General features: G+C 40.8%; 1 protein-coding gene across 1 annotated transcript in view; it reads right to left on the bottom strand.

Annotated features, from left to right (window-relative positions):
- LOC149315303 (mitogen-activated protein kinase kinase kinase kinase 5-like) overlaps positions 1 to 22,069 on the bottom strand; it is a 153,030-nt gene that overhangs the window by 61,945 nt on the left and 69,016 nt on the right. Inside the window, exons 4-12 of the mRNA XM_089522924.1 lie at positions 20,494 to 20,584; positions 17,233 to 17,297; positions 12,830 to 12,885; positions 11,686 to 11,733; positions 11,536 to 11,578; positions 9,720 to 9,792; positions 7,852 to 7,983; positions 6,410 to 6,472; positions 2,898 to 2,979 (exon numbers count right to left, since the gene is read on the bottom strand). Of these exons, the coding sequence (XP_089379050.1) occupies positions 2,898 to 2,979; positions 6,410 to 6,472; positions 7,852 to 7,983; positions 9,720 to 9,792; positions 11,536 to 11,578; positions 11,686 to 11,733; positions 12,830 to 12,885; positions 17,233 to 17,297; positions 20,494 to 20,584 (653 nt within the window). The remainder of the gene's footprint in view (positions 1 to 2,897; positions 2,980 to 6,409; positions 6,473 to 7,851; positions 7,984 to 9,719; positions 9,793 to 11,535; positions 11,579 to 11,685; positions 11,734 to 12,829; positions 12,886 to 17,232; positions 17,298 to 20,493; positions 20,585 to 22,069) is intronic.

Here is a 22,069-nt window from a genome sequence, read left to right as displayed (position 1 = left end):
TTATTGATAAGATACTGAAAAGGTTGCAAGCAAATCTCCATTTAACCTAGGAAAATACTGCTTAATTTCCACTAACCATTCCCAGTTCTAATTGGAGGAACCTGAGTATTCAGCATTCTTTGTTAATCACAAAGATGTCAGACCAGATAGGCATTGACTGCTACTCAGCATCTGGGTTAAGGTGCCTAATATTTTATGGATTCATTATTTCTTCAGGTTGAGTATCCCTTATCGGAAATGCTTGGAACTAGAAATGTTTCGAATTTGTTTTTTTCCCCCCCAGATTTTGGAATATCTGCACAGATCTTGGAGATAGGACACAAATCTAAACATGCAATTCACTTATGTTTAATATACACCTTATAAACATAGCCTAAAGGTAATTTTAAACAATATTTAAATAATTTAGTGCATGAAACAAAGTTTGTGCACACCGAGCTATCAGAAAGAAGAGATGTCACTATTTCAGCCACACATGAAAAAAGTTTTGATTTTTGGAATATTTCATATTTTGGATTTCCAGATAAAGCAAAATCAACCTACACTGCAATCTAAGTTATCAATTTTGGGCACAGATTGCTACTCTTCAATTATGAAAACAAAAGAAAAAAATCAAATAAAAACAATGCAGGTTTCTTCAAAAGTTCTAAAACATACTGACGAGCCAAATCATTTTTTAAATTTAAAGATTAAATGAAAGAGCAACTTGCTTCTTGAGTGCTGCAACTTGCTGCATTGACAATTTCAAAGAAAATAGGCCTTCCCTCCAACTACATCACTCCATAGGGAGAAGTGGGGGGAAAATATTATTATCATTATTATTATTATTATTACATATAACAACCACCTTCCCGAACTTCTGCAGACTATTGCTTCTTTGGCTAATTTAAGTCTGAGCTAAAGACAACTTTGTTTAAGGAAGCATTTCCAACTGCACTCTGATATTTTAACTTGGATTAAGGTTATATTATTTGTCTTCTATAGTTCTCTAGTTTTATACCTTTTAGTGGAACGAGTTGCTTTTTTATTATATTTTATATTCTATAATTTTAGATTGTGTGCCTATAGCAGGTTTATGTTCTTTTGATAAGTCTGCAAAGTGCCATGTAACACTTACAGCACTATATAAATAAAGGCTGCTGCTGCTGCTGATGGTGATGATAATAGTGATGATAACAACTACATTACATCAGGGAATATTTCACCCAGGTTGCCTCTTAGGTTTATCCCTAACACAGATCACAACTGCAACAAACAAATGCAGGAATTCTCCTTTCCACCAGAAGATTTCCATGTTTCCCTTCAATTCAGCAGCTGTGCTCAACCTGGCAAATCCACAGCAGATGAACTGACTGCACTGATGGTTTTCGGTGCAACAAACCTTTAAGGAACACTGGAGTAAGCATGGTTTAAATCACTGATGGACCTTGTGATAACATTGTTGTTTGTTGTTAACTGCCTTGAGTCAACCCTCACTCATAGTGACCCTGTGGATGAGATATTTCCAAGATTCCTTATCCCTCACTGCTCTGCTTAAGTCTTGTAGATTCAGACTTGCAATCTCTCTGATTGGCATGTGGTCTTCCTTTCTTTCTGCTGCCTTCTATCTTTCCTAGCATTATTCTTTTCTAATGATTCATTCCTTCTCATGGCATGGCCAAAGTATGACAGTCTCAATTTAATAATCTTCCAGAGATAGTTCAGGCTTGATTTGTTCAAGGACCCATTTGTTTGTCTTTTTGGTCATCCATGGTATCCTCAGCACTCTTCTCTCAAAGGCATTGATTTTCTTCTTATTTGCTTTCTTCACTATCCAGCTCTAATATCTGTACATAGTGTTCGGGAGGGAATACAATGACTTGGACGATTCTGACTTTAGGATCTTGTCTTTAGGCTATTTAGGATCTTGCCTAGTTCTTTCATGAGTGCCCTTACCATTTCTAGTCTTCTGAATTTTTGACTACAGTCTCCTTTCTGATCAATGTTTTATGCAAGGTACAGGAACTCTTTCCTCACTGTCTAGGTTGAGTTTATGTATTTCTTCTATGGTTATTATTTTTGTAACATTGGGGTGGGCAAATTTGTCATTTTCAAAGTTCCACACAGTTTCTCATCTTTTCCAACATGAAACTCAGTTCAGCCCAATTTCATCCACATTTCTCCAAAGGTATACTTTTCTAAATTGATTTTGCAATCACTGTCCCCTTATCCAATGCATTTTTCTGCACAATTTTTAGAAATCCAAGAACTATTGCATTCACAGTCCTCAAGGAACTATACATATTTTTCCACAGAGAAACTGATTTTAAAAAATTGTGGGAATGCATATTCTAGTGGATTGCTCCTTTGTTATTTGGGATGATCAGTTAGCTATGTCCGTAGAACTGAGACTGAACAAATTTCTCCCCTTCCAAGCTTTACCATGATCAAAATGTTCCTCCTGGACCAGATAAACAGGAGGAAGGGTCTTACTGAAGTCTATGGCTTGTTCACAGAACACTAGCTTACAGTTTAACATTATGCATGAACAAAGCCATGCCTAACTCTTCATTTCAATTTCTGGCAGATTTTGCAATAGAGATCAGTTTAGGTTTCGTTAATTTTCTATGAAACACTGCTGTTTTAAGAAGGAAGTCTTTTGAAACTTGAAAACATGATTCATAGTACAGCAAGCAATTATCTGAGTAGAATCTTAACCCAAAGGTATTTATTGTATAAACAAGAGGGCTTTCTTTACATGTCTGAAATGGCTTCAATATTCATTATACTTTACAGCACTTAAAAACAACAACAACCCTATATGTGATATCTCCCAGTGCTTTGAAAGCTCAAACATTTAATCCATTAATAGCAATTGGATATGAATTTGTTTTAACCGTCAAAAGAGACGCACTTACTGTAAGAAGTCTTTCTGCTGTTGGCCTCTTCTTTGGATTTTTTGTGAGCGCCACTTTGACAAAATTATGGAATGTTGATGACCTTTATAAAGAAGATGGAAACATGTGGTTATTAATCATGTGTGCTGGGACTGTACGATGATTAAATATACTCAGGTTCTGATTTATTAAAATGGTGAATGAAACAGAATTCAGATTTAGGTCAGATCAATTAAATGAACCCAATCTCAGACATTGCTTTGATGAAATGTTAGCAGGCAGAGAACTGGAACCAAGAATAGCTATCTAAGTTGTTGAGACTACCAATAAAATAGCTCTAATTTAATAAGTGTGTAAGAATTACATAAATCAAATAATACCTAATCACTATGGGCTGTTGTAGATCAGATTATTTGACCATTCAGCTCTGGCCTGTTTAAAGGCTGGAATTCACTACATAGCACTACAATTCTTAAGCATACATAAATTCTACACAGGATTTTGGCCTTTGTGTTTTAAGTGCAAAATTAATTTAAAAATCACAATAAAGCTTAAGTTCCAAAATCATCTAAGAAAAAAAATGGGAAGAAGGTCAATGTAAGTATTAAGAAAATGGTAACAACATCTCTAGGAAAAAGAATTTAGACCAGCTCATCAGGTGCTGGAAAATGTGGCTAATGTCACAATCACAGCAGAGCTGCTATCAACCAGCCTATGAGAAAACCACACACAAAGAAAGAACAGCAAGCCAACCACCATGCCACAGAAAACCCTGGGACCCACGTGACTAAGAGACAAATAAAATGCAGAATAGTGTAAGACTCCAAAGGAAAAGGCAATCTAGATTCAAGATACTGTTTTCATTCTTATTCTCTACAAAGATCACTTGCTAAGATGAAGAGCAGCAGAGGCTGTGCCTTGCTTGAAAACAACCCCATCTGGCCCAAATATGTTTCCCCTTTACTAAATTGTTCTTGCAGCTGTTTCAGATCACTGCCACTGGTGTCTGCCTGGACAGGCACAAAACAGAAGTGAACATATGTATTCTTAAGGGACTCCTATAAGCTTCTTAGGCAGGAGTGGAGGTGGGTTGAGATTAAAGATATCCCAACTGTTGACCAGGAACGACATAAACTCAGTTTGAGAAACTGCCTATCAAATGCCAGCTGGCCAAACCGTCTTCCTGACCTCTAATGGCACCCACAGCCCAGTACATTTTCTCTCAGGCTGCTCTGCCCTTTCTTTGCTGGATACATTTTGGGTAACAGAAACTTTTCTGGGGATACCCTGACACTTCTCAGCTGTTAGGTGTGCTGTCTTATTCCCATTGTTTTTTTAATGTATTTTTTTATTAATCGCACAAAAATCCCATCAACCATCTTACATTCATACATTCACTTAGCCAATGGGTAACAAACAAAATTAACGAATTGACTAAACAGATAAACACCTTATTACTAAAAGATTGTATGTACAGAGCTGTGTAAATTTACAGCGCTATATAAATAAAGCATAATAATAATAATAATAATAATAATAATAATAATGCTTTATTTATATAGCACTGTAGATTTACACAGCACTGTACATAGAAACAATAAAATAGATAAAGTAAACCTGCCCATGGCATACAATCTAAGAAATAATAGCATAATAGTGTTTTGTGGGTTTTTTGGCCTCTGTGGCCATGTTCTAGAAGATTTTCTTCCTGACGTTTCACCAGCATCTGTGGCTGGCATCTTCAGAGAATGCTTGCCTGGAAAAAGTGGGTCTATATATACTGTGTGAGCCTGGGAATGCAGGAGTGATTTGCATGTGTCTTGTTCTGTGCTGATGGCAGGCCTCAGGCTGGGAGGCTAATGCAAACGAGGATGAGTGTCTGCTAATTGGTGATCATTATCTGCTGGGAAACCCCTGACTCTGAGTGGTTTCCCATTTGCATTTGCTAAGTCCTTATTTTGCTATTCCTCAGGACTGGTAGCCAAATTTTGTTCACTTTAAGGGTTTCTTCTTTCTGGTTGAAATTATCCAGATGTTTGTGGATCTCAATGGCTTCCCTGTGCATCCTGACATGGGAGTGGTTGGCATGGTCCAGAACCTCCGTGTTTTCAAACAGTATTTGATGCCCAGGATGGTTTGTGGCATGTTCTGCTACTGCTGATTTTTCTGGCTGACCCAGTCTGCAGTGTCTCTCGTGTTTGAATTTGTTCCCTTATACATTTGGACAATTCTTTGTGGCAATAAATGCCACCTGAAAAGCATCTTGTAATTGTTTTCTTTTAAATCCTTGTATAAAGTATACTTCAATCTTTTTTCCACACTTCCTCTGAACATTAATGTTCTATGTTGTGTCCTATGTCTTGCACCCATTTAACCATGCTGTCTTTAATCATTTTTTCTTCTTGCACTGTTTTTAAACTAGTTTTTTAAAACCTGTATTTTTTAAACTGATATTAGTGTTGTCAGTAGTTTAAGCGCACATTAATGTTACTTTTTTGTATGATTTAACTATGTTGTACTTGTTTTATCTTGTAAGCTATTTAGACTCCTGGCTTTGGAAAATGCTGCAGTTGTTGAATAAAGTCAACAACAGCAACAGTAGCAGTATCAACAACAAAAGCTGCATCAAGGACCCTGGTGTATTTTCTTTTGCTGTATTGCGATGATGCTACCATCCATGAACTGACATGCATATGTGTGCTTATGTTTGTAGAAAATGAATATTCCAGTAATGGCTGCATCCAATGAAGCTTCTTTCTTCTACAAGCCACATATGGCTACATATCCAGATTGAGGGTAGTAATGCCATTTATTCTGCTTTGTTCAGACCTCATCTGGGATACTGTGTCCAGTTCTGGCACCACAATTCCAGGAGGATATTGCCAAATGGGAATGTGTCCAGAGAAGTGTGGTCATGATGGGCAAAGATCTGGAAACCCAGCCCTGTGTAGAATGACTGAGGGAGCTGGGAATGTTTAGCGTGGAGAGGAAAAGATTAACAGGTGACATGATTCAGTCATCTCTAAATATCTGAAGGCGTGTCATGAAGAAGATGGAGCAAGCTTGTTTTCTGCTGCTCCAGACACTAGAACACAAACCAATGGATTCAAATAAGAAATGCTTCTCTGGGCGTTAGATAGTTTCTTCATTGTAAGAGCTGTTTGGAAGTGGAATGGACTGCCTCAGAGGATGGTGGAGTCTCCTTCTTAGGAGGTCTTTAAACAGAGGCTGGATGAGCATCTTTCATGAGTGCTTTACTGGGGTATTCCTGCATGGCAGAGGGTTTGACTAGATGACCAACTCTAAGCTTCTATGAATAGCTCTTCTCACGTGAACTGGAACAATGCATTCAGATTCCTCATGTGTTGTATATTAAGAAATTAACAGCACCACTTCCCTATCTTTGTTCTTGTTCTCCTAAGGGTCACATTAACTGTCAAAAGGCTTTTCTAACCTGCTTTCAAGTGGTTAGCATGGAGAAAGGGCAGAGCAAAGAGAACAAAGGCCTAATTGCAAGAAACAATCAGACTTACCATTTGTTTTTTTCTTTTAGTTTTGGAGGTTGAAAGTTGCTTTTGGACATTAGAAAGAGGGCCCTGGAAGACAAAAAAAGTACCACAGCAAATTGAGACAGAGTACGCCAAATTATGTTTGAATTAGCTGTGGCTGAATTTTATTTATTCATTTGAGAGCTTGGAGGTTTGAGGGACGTAGGCTAAGTGTGGAGTTTAGCTCATGAATGCGTTTTCATGATTAGTCCAAAGGACTCTGTTATTGGCTTTCATGGTAATAATTCACTCTAAGGATTTAATCACTCGAGGCTATAAAAGAGGAATTTTAATATGATAAAAGTGTCTTTGGCTGGTATTTATCGCACAAAGTCATGCCTGTCCTGCTGCCACCATGTATTTCATTCATTACTATAATGCATCTTTTTATTGATAGGCAAAACCTGTCAATAGGCTCTCAATCTCACTGCTATTCCATTACTGCCTTCATGCAATAGGTTTCTTCCACTGCAGTTCTGCTTCTAAGACAATCACATGGTATGAGTAGGTGTGATTCTGCTCCTCTCCTCCTGTCTCCACTCCTTTTCACAGTGATTGTGTCAACATCTTCCCAAAGTAGGCACAGCAGCGGCTTTGGGAAGCAGTTGCAGCTGTGATCATTGCATGGGGCTGCTGTGTGAATATGCACAAAGCAGCACTATACTTTGGGGGTGGGGGTGGGGGGTGGAAGCAGCAATCACAACTGCCAACATGCGTTTGGCAGTACAGAGAACAGAACACATGATCATGGATTGCCAAAAGCACTATTGCGGAGAAAAGCGAAATAAGAAATGATGACAAACTGGTATGCTTCCACTCTTAAACTAGAGTGATTATGACGGGACAGCAGACAAGTATGATAAAATCCTTAGTGTCTTCTTTTTTGGAAGGGGAAAGATGGGATAAATTGTTGATTTTAAATTCTTCTCTCTCCCCACACCCCCAATTTAATTCCACTGGCTGCATCGGGAGTGGGAAAAGTCAGGCCCATGGGGACCTCAAAGGACAGTCCCTGAAGCCCCTCTGAACCACCATCACAAAAAAATAAATAAAAAAATAAAAATAAAAAAGAAAGAAAGAAAAGAAAAAAAGACACACCCTTTAATGCAATTTTTTTTACACTGAACTGTCCCAAAAATGGCTGCAAACGTGGCAGTTTACTTTCCCCACCTCTTCACAGCTCTGACTCCCCTCCAAAACAAAGAAACAAAGAAACAGTTGGAAAGTGGCCAAAATGAACTCCAGAAGTGTCACACTACACTCAATGCCATGCACACATTTTGCATGCACTGAAGTGCAATGATTTGGCCCACTGGGTGCAGCTACAGTGGGAAGGGAAGATTAACCTTTGACCCCTCAGCAGTTGTCCACACCTGGGCTAAATGCTAGCAAATTTAAGATAGTGACACAATCGTCTGTCCACTGACCTCATGGGATGAAGCTCAAACATAGGTGGCTGCAGCTCGCCAAGCTCAATGGCAGTGATACCGACAGCCCAGATGTCACAGAGTTGGTTGTAGCCTCCATTCTTTTCTACTGCGGCAACTTCTGGGGCCATCCTTATGTAGAGAAAAACACCACCACCGTTAGACAAAAAGTACTTTGCAAGCTAAACCAGGCCTTTGCTATATAATTAATAATAATTTGTTTTATTTATATACCACTATTCCAAAGATCATAGCGGTGAACAGCAAGTAAGCTAATTAGCAAGTAAGCTAATTTTCTCCCAACAGTCTGGGTACTCATTTTAGCTCCCTCCTTGGAAGGATGCAAGCCTGAGTCGAGCTTGGGCCCTTTTGCTGGTCTTGAACTCGCAACCTTGTGGTTTTGAGTGAATGGCTGCAGTACAGGCATTTAACCACTGCGCCACCATATGTAATGCAAGAGGAACACAGCCTACAAGCCCTTCATATTGTAGCCTCCATACCCACACTGCACAACTTTAGCAATCTGGTCCCCCTTGTAACTGCTGTGGCTCCATCCTATGGTATCCTGGAATATCTGGGGATGTACTTAGAATTCTCTAGTGTACTCCCATGACCTAGTTCATTATAACTCTCTGTAAGAGAATGAAAGCCAACGTGGTTCGAGTGCTGGACTATTACTCTGAAGACCAGTGTTCCAATCCCCACATGGCCATGGAAACTCACTGGGTCACTCCAGGCAACAAACATACTCTCAGCCAAAAGGAAGGCAAAAGCCAACCCCTTTGAACAAATATTACATCGTGATAGGTTCTCCTTAGGGTTGCCATAAGTCAGAAACAACTTGAGAGCACACAACAATAACAACAACAGAAGAGAATTCCAAGTAACTCTCAAAATGTCAAATCCCAGCATGCCATAGGATGGAGCCATGGCAGTTAAAGTGGTATCAGACTGTGCTGTGTGGTATGAATCCACCCCAGGAGTCCCCCAGCCATGCAAACTCATTCTGGCAATAAAGGCAGAAGGTTTACTCCATTCTTTGTTGAACCACTTGTTTATGGCTGAGTTTTTCTTTGGCTTAATGAGACAGCCTGAACTGATCCCACATTATATTCACTGATATCATTCTGTCCCATATGAACACTGGGAACTCTAGTTCAGGGACAGAAATCAGAATAATTTTCAGAGTTCTGTGAGTGGAGATTCAATTATTAAGCCATTACAAAAATACAGGACACATAAGTTTGATCGGTCTGTCTTGGAAAACAAAAACCAGGAGTAATTAACTTTTTGAGAACTAAGAACCTGGTTGAAAATGCTTAGAAACACAAATTTGCATCTATGACCATGAGAAATAGAAATTTATGGGTTCTTTTTTTACAAGATTCTCAGAAACAGTTGTTGAGGGTACATGTCTAAAGATGTACATCTTGCACATCATCGGTGTTTGTTAAAAGGACAGACCACTTTCTGTTGCTTTTTACTTGCTGAAACAACAGTGTAACATGTGAATGAATAATACAAGGGTGTCTGTCACAACAAAATATTTTTCCCAAACTGCAAAAACGGTTGCAGATGAGACTTATGAGTTGCTGGATCATGTAGCTCACATGGGCAGACATTTCCTATAAACCATTAAAGTGACCTCAGGATGAATTTGGGAGAAGACACTCAGCATTGCTAATATATATCAGCAGGTCAATCTGGCAAAGACACAGAGGGAAAAAGGTCCAATCCCAAAGTCTGCTGCCATCAGCTCACTACATCTGTCACTGAACTTGTCTGTTTTAGAATCTTTATAGTCTAGTCTGGAAACCCTGGTTCAAACGTCTAAATCCTTGTTGGAATAATCCCAAGGAATTTATTACCAGTAAGGAGTGCCAATAAACGACTTCCTCTTTGCAATTGTGGCTGTTATTTTTGCCGCTACTCCGAAGTCAGCTGGGGAAGAAAGGATTGAAGACATTTCTAGAAGCTGGCTTTCCATTTTGCAAAAAGAGCAAAGAAAATACAAGGAAAATTGGACATTCAATAAACAGATCCCACTTTACCTTTCTTTAACACTGTCATTCATGTAGCCCAGGAATAATTGTTAATGGGTTAACTGAGGATCATATTCATTAATATCCTTTAATTCTGTGTTTCTCAAACCAGTGTCTCCCAGCTATGTTGAACTACAATTCCCATCATCCCCACCAAACAGAATTAATTGGCAGGACTCCTGTGGCCATAGGTGGAGGTATTGGCCACAAGCCTGAATAACTTTAAAGGGGAATTACAGGATTAGACAAACTCATGAAGGCTGAAGACACCTAAACATTATCTTCCTGCTTGGAGGAAGTATGAATAAATGAATGCAAAGCTACTGAGGGGAAAAAGCTACAGAAGAGCTTGCTTGTGGCTTTTTCAGAGGGCATTTAGTTGACCACTATGAGAATCAGGAAACTAGCCTTCACAGGCTTACTCAGCAAACGGATCTTGCAGGACCTTTGAAACTAACTGTGGTGGGGTACACACCGCCAGAAAGAGGAGCCTCCCTGGCACCTCTCTTTGCTCTGCAGGAGCGCCGCAGCAACCAAATTGCACAGTGCTCCTGCAGAGCAAAAAAGGAACACCCGGAAGCGGCTTCTTTTTGCGGCATTGCTGTGACGCCACAAAGCGCGAGAGACATCACGATGACATCGCAGCTGCGCTGCCCTGTCTGAAAGTGGTGCAACCGCAACATCATCATTATCATCATTACATGCCACATCTGGTGGGAGCGCTGCAGCTGCGGCGTCCTCGTTATGTGTGAGGGCTGCCGGGCGTGTGGGCGCTCCGCCCACCAGGCAACGCTTGCACATGACAAGGGCACCTCAAAGGCCCATCTGTTCTGGGCCAAAGTGAAAGAAGCTGTAGCATGAACTTTTGTAGACTCAAGTCTACGAAAGCTCGTGGTATAACGTCTTTCGCTCAGTTAGTCTCAAAGGTGCTGCAAGATCCCTTTGCATAATGATATTCCAGACTAAGACAGCTAGGTCTCTGAATTTTATCAGCAAAGTTTAGCATGGACTAAAATGAACACACTGATCTAATCATTCCTGCTCAAAGTACAGTTGGCCCTCCACATTCGTGAGGATTAAGGGCACAGGGCCCCTGAGAAAGCGGGGAAACCATGAATGTCCACAGCACCCCCTTTCTCAGCAGATCCCTTTTGAGGATGATATGGGGTGCTGTCACAATCCCAGCAACTGCATGCTGTCCTTATCTCTTCCTTGCTGTCTTTTTCTCTGTGTTGGCTAGCCTTCCCTGCCTCTTCCTGTGCCTCCCTCCTTGTCTTTTTATCTGCCTGCCTTTCCATCCTACCTCCTCCCTCTTTTCCCCATTGCCAGGGAACATATGAAGGGAAGAGCCCACGTTCTCTCTCTCTCTAGTTTGCTTTCAACCCTTCATCTTGCCCTCTCTGGACAAACTGGTGAATAATCAAATCCACAAAGGTTAAACCCACAAATGAGGAGGGATTTTGTATGACAAAGAGTTTGCCAACCAGCACTGTCTGTATCCAGCTTTTACTCCATTCTGAGCTCAGCCTGGTGAACAGAGGATTAGGGTTAGGTTTAAGTGATCCTGAAGTGGCCCCACTGCTCTTACAAGAGTTATGTCTGTCTTCTCTGTCAAGAAAACTTAGAGAGCCAGCTCACTTACCTAACTTGATGTCCCCATGATCTGTCAGCAAAATGTTGGCACCCTAAAAAGACAAACACACAAGAAGATTCCAAATGCTTAGGTTCACTTGTTTACCCTACCAAAGTTCATCTTCTACTTGAGAAAGAGTTTTCATGGGCAATTGCCTACCTTAATGTCCCGATGCATTTTCCCTTTCATGTGCAAATAAGCAAGTCCCTTTAAAAAAAGGAAGGAACAAAAGTAAGGAGGAAACTTCAAGGTGGCATACACAGTTAAAAGCAGCCAGTGGCAATAATGGATGTGGGGTGAAACCATTAGTAAGTTTAGGAGGCAGACTGACTACCATTAAAAGAAGGTAAACTGTAAGATTGCTTTAAAAAAGAAAAGAATAATTATGTGTTTTGGCATGAAGAAGGCATCATTCTTCTAATTTTGTGATGAACTGTTGCAAAAGGAAATTCTTTCAAAATTACATATTAAAATACTAAAATACGTTTTAAGTAAATATATGGGTTAACTACAACCAATGCATTGTATTCAGTGGAATTAATTCCCAATAAAACGTGTATAGGACTGCAACCTAAGGCACAGTAAAGATGGCAGCGTTAATTTAACACACCGGTTTTTATAAATATTAGGCTAGACTATAGTCAAAATTAAGCACTTCTGTAAAGCAAGTGGGGAAAAAGGTCCACATTGTGGGAAAAGGGGTGATTTTAATTGCTAAATTGTTATTACTTAATTACCCTAGGGCCACTTTTGAAAAGAAAGAGAGGAACTTGTTGTCTGATATGATTGTAGAAACAAGGGTGTTAATGGCCAAAGCCGGGAAATCTGTCGTAAGTCCTTTGCTGAATGGCTGCACAAAAATTTGGCACGTTATGAATCTGTGAACAAATCATCAGCCATTTCGTATGGTGAAGCAGGAAGAGCAAATGCATTTTTAGTGTCTGCAAATGAGAGATTTCCAGTCATTTCTTCCTGGAATCTGTACATGTCCACATAAAACCTCAAGTACTATATTTGCTATTGGTATTTTCAGGCTGCTACACTACTTACACCAAATATCATTACTCCAAGTATCAAACTTCATAAAGTACTGTGTAAATAAGATTTTTAATTTGTTGTTTCTGTGGCTGTCATTGGATTTTGGGTCGAGACATGCAAAATCTATTTGTAATCTGCAAATCATAGAATTTATTTGATACAGTGCCCAAAAAACTTAAAATAAATTAATCCAGGGTTTTGCTGCTTAAAGAGATGTGTTTCCCATGCCAACCAGAATCCCCCAGAATGAACAGTGGTACTTTACCTGCAATGTCTCTCTGCAAACATACGCAATCTGTAACTCTGACAGTGGCCCCGTTACTGAAATGAAAAGCAAACACAATGTGCAACTAAGTCACAGCAGATTTTCTCTGTTTTACATGACTCGGATGGAGGAACCTGGATCACAACAAAAAGTTCATCTAGTCTAGTACAGAAGTTGCAACATTTACTTTTGTGGCTGCAGCTCTAGAATTTCTCCAGCCAGCAGAACTGTTCTGAGAGCTGTAGTTTACAACAGTTATGCTTCCACATTCTGCTCTGGGGGCTCATACTGTTCATGGCTATTCTCTGTTGTTTATCCACAGCACCTAATTCTTCTTGTTATACTGTACCTGGTGATGGAAGTTCTATTCTGAAGGACTGCTTTCTTCTGCATGAGCCCTCCTGTTCTTTGAGATTATCATGCAACAGGGCCTTCTCTTTGGTGGTCCCCAGTTGCAGATGGCCTCTCCAGGCATAGGCCCTTCTCACCAATCCTGCTGTTTTATGGATGCAAAATATGTGTCCCTGCAGGGTGCACTGGATTTTCCACTGCCAGAAAATCCCCAGCCATCATGATTTCCTGTCAATTTAATATAGGTTACTCTCCAACACATCCTCACCCCCCTACTATTGCTGCTACTACTGATAGCAGCAAGGAAATAGCAAGCTGAATCTGCCCAGTGGAAGAAGAGACAAGAAAAGGCTCTCCATTCCATCCTAGAGAGATGAGAGGATCAAAGTTTGGGAAAGTTACCTTTTTGCACTACAACTCCAGAACCCACCAACCAGCACTGGAACTGGAGTGTGTGTGTGTGTGTGTGTGTGAGAGAGAGAGAGAGAGATCTCCTGATCTGCTTCCTACCCAAACCTGTCTATATTTGGGGTTCGGTTCCGGACTCCTCCCCATAGGTATCAAAAAATGCAGGACCTCAGGTCCCATTAGCGTCATATGGACATCGATGTGAGTGTGGTTGTTCCTCTCCACTTAACTTCAGTTGACACACATGTGGCTGTGTCCGCATGTTGCCAGTGACGATGACGAAAACAACAACAACAACAACAACAACAACTACTATTATTATTATTATTATTATTATTATTATTATTATTATTATCCCATCTCTTCCTGTATTGGATCAAGGCGGGTAACAAGATATCAAAGACAATAAATTTTTTTAAAAAACCATGAAAATAATAGTTAAAAGACATATTACATTAATTAATTAATTACATTAATAGGGAAGGATCACCTGGGGATGCTCCAATCTGTCCATTGTTAGCCTGCAAATACCGAGGGCCTGACTGTATAGGCAACTGCATTAAATTAAGGAGTTCTGCACTGCCAAATAGTGTGGCATTAAAGGATGTCACATGCAGCTCTCTCCTGCCAGAAAGATGCAGCATGGCAAGCAATGGCAGGGAACACCCATTATCACCTCTGTTCAAGATTTTGAAACAAAGATTGATGGCCATCTGCTGGGAGTGCTTTCATTATGTCTTCCTTCATGGTAGAATGTGGGTGTACTGGATGCCTCTTGGGTCTCTTCCAATTCTAGGTTGATGATGATAATTATGATGATGATTTACTTATATCTTGCCTTTCTGCAAATATAGGGACTCAAGGCGGCTATAATTCTATAACTGAATATGTTTCACTGCAGCATGCAGGCAGGAGGGGGAAGGAGCATCATCTTTCAGTTTCTCACTTACTAGCACCACTGAAATCTTTAGGTTGGTGCAACCGCCTAGCTTTAAAGGTGGGTTTTAGGGTGCAATTTGCCTCTGTGAGTGTGAAAATGAATACCTACGTTTACAAGATCATAAACCTAGCTTACAACATAATACTTAACCAGATGTCAGATTTTATCTTTCAGATCACCTGTGGCATGCCTATTTTGTGCTGCTTCTTTTTGTTCTGGCTGTGTTCACAATCAGCATTAACTAGGGTTGCCATCCCGGGGGACCTCAAAACTGGGGAAAATGTAGGACAAAGCTTAAAATGTAGGACATTTTTTTAAAATTTCCTGGCCAGGAAATTAACCAAAAAAAAGGTCCTACATTTTTAAATCTTCTCCAAGGCCTTGCTGGGCCTGGGAGACTCTGTAGGCAAGAGGTGCACCATGTTAAGAACTGCATTAAGCAAACTTAGGCTGCTGCACACTGCTTTCACTCTCATCACTCCATCCTATGGAATCCTGGGATTTGTAGTTTGTTGTGGTGCCAGGGCTGGGCTTTGAAATCTCAGACATAAGAGAGGCAAAAGGCTTGGGCTGCATCTACACTGGAGAAATCATCTGGTTTGAGACCACTTTAACTGCCTCAGCTGAATGCTATGGAATTCTGGGAATGGTGGTCTGTTCCAGCACCACAGCAGAATGGCAGTTAAACCCCTGGAAAGCTATCTGACCAAGGTGACCAATGCCCTCACCCCAAAATGTAGGGCACCCAAGCAAAAAAATGTAGGACATGGCCAAAAATAAAAGCTAAAAACACCCATGTAATTATAAATCCATGCTTCTTAGCCATGATCCAAATTGAGAACATGTCCTGGAAAAGGAGGAGGATGCCTGGTCACCTTGTCTCTGGTCCAAAATACACTGCAGAAATAAAACAATGCTGGGCTGAAATGCCCAGAGTTCCTCACCAAAGCTGCATCCACACTGAGGAAATAATCCAGTTTGAGAGTGACTTAACTGTCCTGGGTTAGTGCTGGGGAATGCTGGGAATTGTAGTACACTGTGGCCCCAGAGCTATCTCTGACAGGGAGTTCCATAACTCTCCAAACACCTCCAAAGGTGCATCCACACTGAGGAAATGGTCCAGTTTGGGACTGCTCAGTGCTGGGGAATCCTGGGAATTGTAGTCTATTGTGGCACCAGAGCTCTCTGACAGAGAAGGCCAAATGCCTCAGACACCAGAATTCCAGAGCATTGAGCTTTGGCAGTTAAAGGGGTCTCAAAGTGCAGGGGGGGGGGGGAGAGAAAAGCCTGGGAGTATGAATGAGCTTGGCTGTGGGGCTGCTCCGAGAGGAGGAGGAGGAGGAGGCGGAGGGAGGGAGGGAGGGAGCCAAGGGAAGTGCCAGGACCATCCAGAGCAGCCTCCTCTCTTCCACCGCAGCCCCCAGGCAATGCCTCCTCTGTGGATTATTCAGGCTCCTTTTGTCAAAAGAGCTCTGGTGCCAGAAGAAACTACACTTCCCAGAATCCTATAGCACTGAGCCATGGATGTTTAAGGGGGGAGTCAAACTATTTCTGCAGCCTTTGCTACCCCAAAGCCCTTCCTATTTACAAGCAAGACAAAAGCTCTTCCTTTACCAAGCCATTGAAAACCAACCCAAGCGGAGGGCTGATTGCTTCTTTCCCATTGGTCAGCTTCGGGATAAATTTGCATATTACAATTAAAGGTGTTTAGGGCCTCAAAAACGATACTGTGATAAAGAATTACAAGAATACTGACGCGGTTTACATTTAAAAGATGAGGCAATTAAACTCCCAGACAACATGAACGATTCATGGCCTTTTTTTCTTTTCTCACTGTAACCTGGAAAGTAAGGCTTCCTGAGGGTATATATACCAAGTGGGCTCACTCGGTATATAATAGCTCTGAGTGGCAGATGTTTTAAAGAGCTGCTCTCTAGGCTACGCCAGTGCGCCAGGTGGGGAGAGTGGCGCACAGCTGTGCGCGGAGGAGCAGACCCCGAACCGGGAACAAGGCATGGGGGGCCCCCAAACCGGGCCGTGACCGTGAGGGGCCCCCCAAAAGCGTGATTGTCACGGGGGCCGCCGGGTTATGGCATCCCTAGCATTAACTCATTCTTAAGTTCAAGAGTCTCAGCATTTTGCACTCTTCCTGACTGTCCTCTCAAAAATGCTTTCAAAAGATGGTGACCTAAGCAGAATGTCAACTGAAGTTAAGTGGAGAGGTGAAACAGGGCAAGATGTTTCTCAGGATATTCCAGAACCTGGCTTTATAGCTCAAAACCATCTCCTTTTCCTGTTTCTGAGAACCCTCTGGTAGGCAGTTGTAAAAGAAGCATATTCAGTTTCTCTCATCCTATCCTGCTCAAAGTAATGGCAGCATGTTCTAACTAACTGAAACATCTTCCAGGGCAGCCCCATGCAGAGTGCAATGCAGTAGTCTAATATGGATGCTATCAAGGGTCTCCCACACATTTCAACAGGGTTTGAACAGGACACTTCATTGAAAACTAAGCCCCAGACTTGCTACATTTGAAAACACATTAGTTGTAGCCAACTGCAATAGGTCAATGGACTAAAACAAGAGAGACCTGGGTTCAGATTATTTCAATTTAGCCTATCTTGCAGAATTGTTGGGACACAATGGGAAGGGATTCTGAGAAAGGGGTACAATAACAATGAAATAAACAAAGCAGTTTCTAGGTACCATGATAAATGTCTTGAAGGGATCCTCCTCCACAGTATTCCATACAAATCCAGAGCTTCTCGCGGCTGTGAAGGGAAGTGGAAAATTATGAACATTAATATCTGATGTTTTAAACAAATAAAGTAACCATGTTTATGTCACCATTAGTAAATTTCTATGTATGGTGTGATTTCTATGTATGGTGTGAAAGCTGGATAATAAAGAAAACTGACTGGAAGAGAATCAACTTATTTAAAATGAAATGCTGCAGGAGAATTTTATTAATATCATGGACTCCTAAAAAGACAAATACATGGTCGACTTGACAGCAAAAAGCAACAACAGTCCTGCCATTCTATACATCAAGGATAAAGCAGATTATTTCTGTATCTGAGAAAGCAGGCTCAAGTCTACAAAAACTCATGCTGCCAGCTTCTTTCTTTCAGTTGGTCTCAAAGGTGCTACAAGATCCTTTTGCATACTATTCCTTTAAACACTTTGTGATGATTAAGTGCCATCTAGTCATACTTATTTCCATTTTGAAGGTGAGGAAATGAGGTGAAAGGCCTCTTTACACAGTTAACTATGCCAGGCTCAAGCCCTGCAGCAGGCTCAAGTCCTCATAACTTTGCAGACATTAACTATCCCATACCCCTATGGTGGGAATCCTATGAATCCTATGATCCATCAGATGTTGCCAGACTGCAACATCCTTCATTTCTCTTCACTGGCATTGCTAGCTAAGATTGCTGGGTCTTGTGGTGCATGAATATCAGGTGGATTGTAAAATATATACTTCCATTTCCAATCCAAAGCAATACAACAAAAGAAAAAACAAAAAGGTAAACTGCCTTTTCTGGAATCCTTTTAAATAAGTCAATCTTTTAAACAGGTTGAATGTTCCTTACGCACTGTTTAACATGAAAAATACATTTTTTTTTCAAAACCAGGGTATTTTCAATACCTTCAGATGTGTTTTGCATTGCAAAAATAACTGGTGCATTGCAAGATCGCCAGCCCTGTCACAAGCAAACATGCTTATCATATATTTTTGGGACAGTACTCTGTTTGAGGACGCCACCCAAGACCAGCTGGGCGCGCCCCCGCACCGGGAGAGACTCTTGCTGCCCGGCGGCGTTCCTGGGAGGGAGGAGTTGGTTTTGGTTTTGACCTATAAAGCCCTAAATGGCTTGGGCCCAGGGTACTTGGAGGACCGCCTCTCCCCATATAATCCGCCCCGCACTCTTCGAACATCCGGGACAAATTTGTTGCAGGTCCCTAGGTCACATTTTGTGAAGACCTCACAGAGGGCTTTTGCCATCGCTGCCCCTTCTCTTTGGAATAAGCTCCCTGTAGAGCTCCGCTCCGCCGCTTCATTGGCTTCTTTTAAGAAAAATTTAAAAACACATTTATTTCGGTTGGCCTTCCCACCTTAGTTAATTGTTCTTTCTCTGCCCCTTGTCCTTTTCCTTTTGACCCCGGACCATTGTAAATTGATTTTTCCCTTTTCTTGCCCTTGACATGTGTATTTTATTGATTCCTGTTCCCATTTTTTGTAGCAATGTTTTTAACCTTATATCGTACTGTTTTATCTTGCATTGTAATGTTTTTAACTTTTGTAAGCCGCCTTGATCATTTTTATGGAAAGGCGGGGTAAAAATAAAAATTATTATTATTATTATTATTATTATTATTGCCACATCTGTTAGAACAAAAGAGAAATGCCATCCTCTTCGAAATGTTCTGAATGCCTTGAAGTCAAAATGAATGTGCAAAAGATCACATCCAGTGAGGGATGTGACATATTCCCAGAGATCTGGCCAACAAAAAACAGAATTCCAGAGGAATGGAAAATATGCGGCCTCAAGTTTAGCAAGAGAATGTGACTTCACAGCCCTCACATCACAGCCCTCACACCACAGCCCTCACACCACAGCCCTCACACCACAGCCAAGAAACTGCTTCCTTTCTCAGCATTCAAAGCATCACCAACACATTCAGATTATTATTTTTAACTGCTTCAAATGTTAAATGGTTTAAACAGATTTTATCGTAAACCACCCAGAGATCCTATGATATGGGGTGGGATGTAAATATTTTAACAAAATGAATAAATAAATATAAATTTACAGTGCTATATAAATAAAGGATAATAATAATAATAATAATAATAATAATAATAATAATATAAAATATTGGCTGCCATTATGCTTGGGATTTACATCTGTGCATGCACAAAATAGAATTAAGCAGTTTCGCAATCTCAGTCAAGCTGCCATGGCATTAAATTGTGCAGCCATCCATTGTGCAATGGACTGATTGATGCACCATGGCCTGATATGCATTAATCACTGAGATGCATCAGGGTGCTTGCTCTCTGAAGCACATCCGGATTCTAGCTAGGAAGTGCTAGAGCACAACAAGAGTGCCTGATATGCATTGGAGTTCCTTTGCCAGTTCTTGGATGCATATCTTTGCAATTTTCTAACAGAGCTTTGTTGTGTTTCTGTAACGTAGGCCCTGTCTGCATGGGTCAAAAGGCATGTTTTGCCTCTGACCTGGAGACATCCTGTTTGGACAACGCATGGACCAAACTCCAGTTCTGGTGCAAACAGTCCAGATGATGTCCAGCATGTTCAGCACCAGAGCCAGGATATAATGCCCTTAACACGGATTTTAAAAATTTACCTTTTATTTGGCTCTTCAGGGATCCTGGGATTCTGGGAAGACCCAGAGTCCTCTGTTCTCATGCTGGGGCACTTGTCTGCATGTGCATTCCCTGCCTCGCTCATCAGCCACTTGCTGAGTCAGAATGAGGCACCCAGCCATGTGATGGTCTTGTTTTGACCTCAGAGCGAGGGACCAGTGGTGGTGGTGGTGGTGGTGGATGCATCCAGGAGCTCAGCAGTTCAAAGGTGCAGACAGCTGTCCCACATGGGAATGAAAAGCCAGGAAATGGGGGGGGGGAGTGAGGGCAGCTCTGGGGCCAGGTTATTCTGGACAGCTCCCAGAGTATCCTGACCAGTAGAGACAAGACCTTAGTTACAGATTTGTAACATTACAAAATCTAAACTTGGCCATCACAAAAAAGAAATATATTTAAAAAATTGAATTATTAAATAAATGAAGTAGCCAGCTGACCATCTCTTGTAAGAGACAGTAAACTCACATACTGACTGCTATCCACACTTTCTGGATACACTTTGAAGAAAACTGTAGGTCCCTCCAGGAAATTGGCATGGCAAATAAATTTCATATGAAAGAGAACACAAAAGACCTTACCTGAGATAGCTTCCAAAGTATGCTACAATATTGCAGTGTTTGCATTCCTTGACCATGTAGATTTCTTGCTGTATCAACGAGAAGTCATCTCCTGGAAAACAAGATTGTAAAACATCAGGAGGTTTGCCCCACAATTAAAGGAATCTATTTATTTTAGATTTGTTTATTTAATTTCCCATCTACCTTTATTTTCTGTTTCAAGACAGTTTACCACACAGATAAAAACAAAATAGCTAAAAGGCCACTACAATAATAAAAAGAGTTTTTAATTATTTCTCGTTAAAGGAAAGATCTATGCAAGATCCTCAAATAAATTTTAAAAAACACCAGATAATTAAATGTCAAAGTCAAAATCATTCATGCTCCAGAGTATGTCTGATTACAATGTGTGGATGTGAAGGCTGGACAGTGAAGAAAGTGGAAAGGAAGAGAAACAGTTCATTTGAAATGTGATGCTGGAAGAGAGGTCTACAGAAACCATGGACCTCTAAAAGCCAAAAGAATGAGTCTTGGAGCAAAATGGACTGAACTCTCCTTACAAGCCAAAATGGCTAGGATTGATATAATCAAGGAAACCAGTAGTTGTGAGTTTGTAAGACCTGAGCAAAACTGTTAATAACCAGGTTCTTGGTGGTTTCTCATTCACAGAACCACCATAAGATGAAGTAAACTCGATGGCAATTAATAACAACAAATCCTATCAAAACAGTACTGAAGGCATACAAAATGTAAAAGTGAAAATAAAAGAAGGGCACCTTCCATTAAATGACCCACTTGTAATAACTATTTAATCAGCAAAAGCTACCCTAAATAAAAAGATCTTCTGAAAAGAGCCCAGAGGGAAAATATTTTTTCTTCCATGTCTTCAAATGTGCTTGAAATGTTACATCTTTAGCCTCATCTTCTGTGGGAGGGAGTTCCAATCTTCCAGTCTTTTTGGATTAATTGTCAAGTCAGGTCTGAGTTGTGACAACCCTGTCCTCCCAGCTGTGGCCTTAGAGGAGGGGTAGACAATTTCACAGAAGTGTGGGTCCATGTCAGACATCTCCAATTTACCAGGGATTGTGCCACACTGCCACTGTGCTGTCAACATTTTGGTGGAGCAGCAGCAAGTTAGCAAGTACATTTATTTATTTTGAAAACAAGACATGTGAGAAGTGCATGTCTTGACTTAAAGCATAATCATGCTCATAGAAAGCTCAGGATCATGATTTCCACACACTTTGTATTAAAATAAAATTAGAAGAGGGAATGACCACATTCCCAAAATCTGGTGGCAGGGACTTGGAAAAGATAGGAGACTCAGAAGAACGAGATGGGATCAGAGCAAGGTCTCTCTGGTCCAACATCATGTTCACTCAGGGGCTGCATCAGATGCCAGAATGGCAACCCCAAAGCATAACATCAGCACATGCATATCTTCTCTTCTGTGTTCCTTTACAGCTGATATATAAGAGGCAGAGTATTGGAGATGGCATACAGCATTCATGACTTAGTAGTAATTGATTCCATTCATTTACGCACACTTCATAGAACAACTTTTGACAACTTTTAAAGCCATCCAAGTTGTCAGCCA

This window comes from Sceloporus occidentalis, unplaced genomic scaffold (genome assembly GCF_023333645.1).
Source record: "Sceloporus occidentalis isolate IW3139 unplaced genomic scaffold, rSceOcc1.0.p SCAF_4, whole genome shotgun sequence".
Lineage (NCBI taxonomy): Eukaryota > Metazoa > Chordata > Lepidosauria > Squamata > Phrynosomatidae > Sceloporus > Sceloporus occidentalis.
Note: the sequence above shows the minus strand (reverse complement) of the source record. Positions and strands in the feature narration are given on the sequence as shown.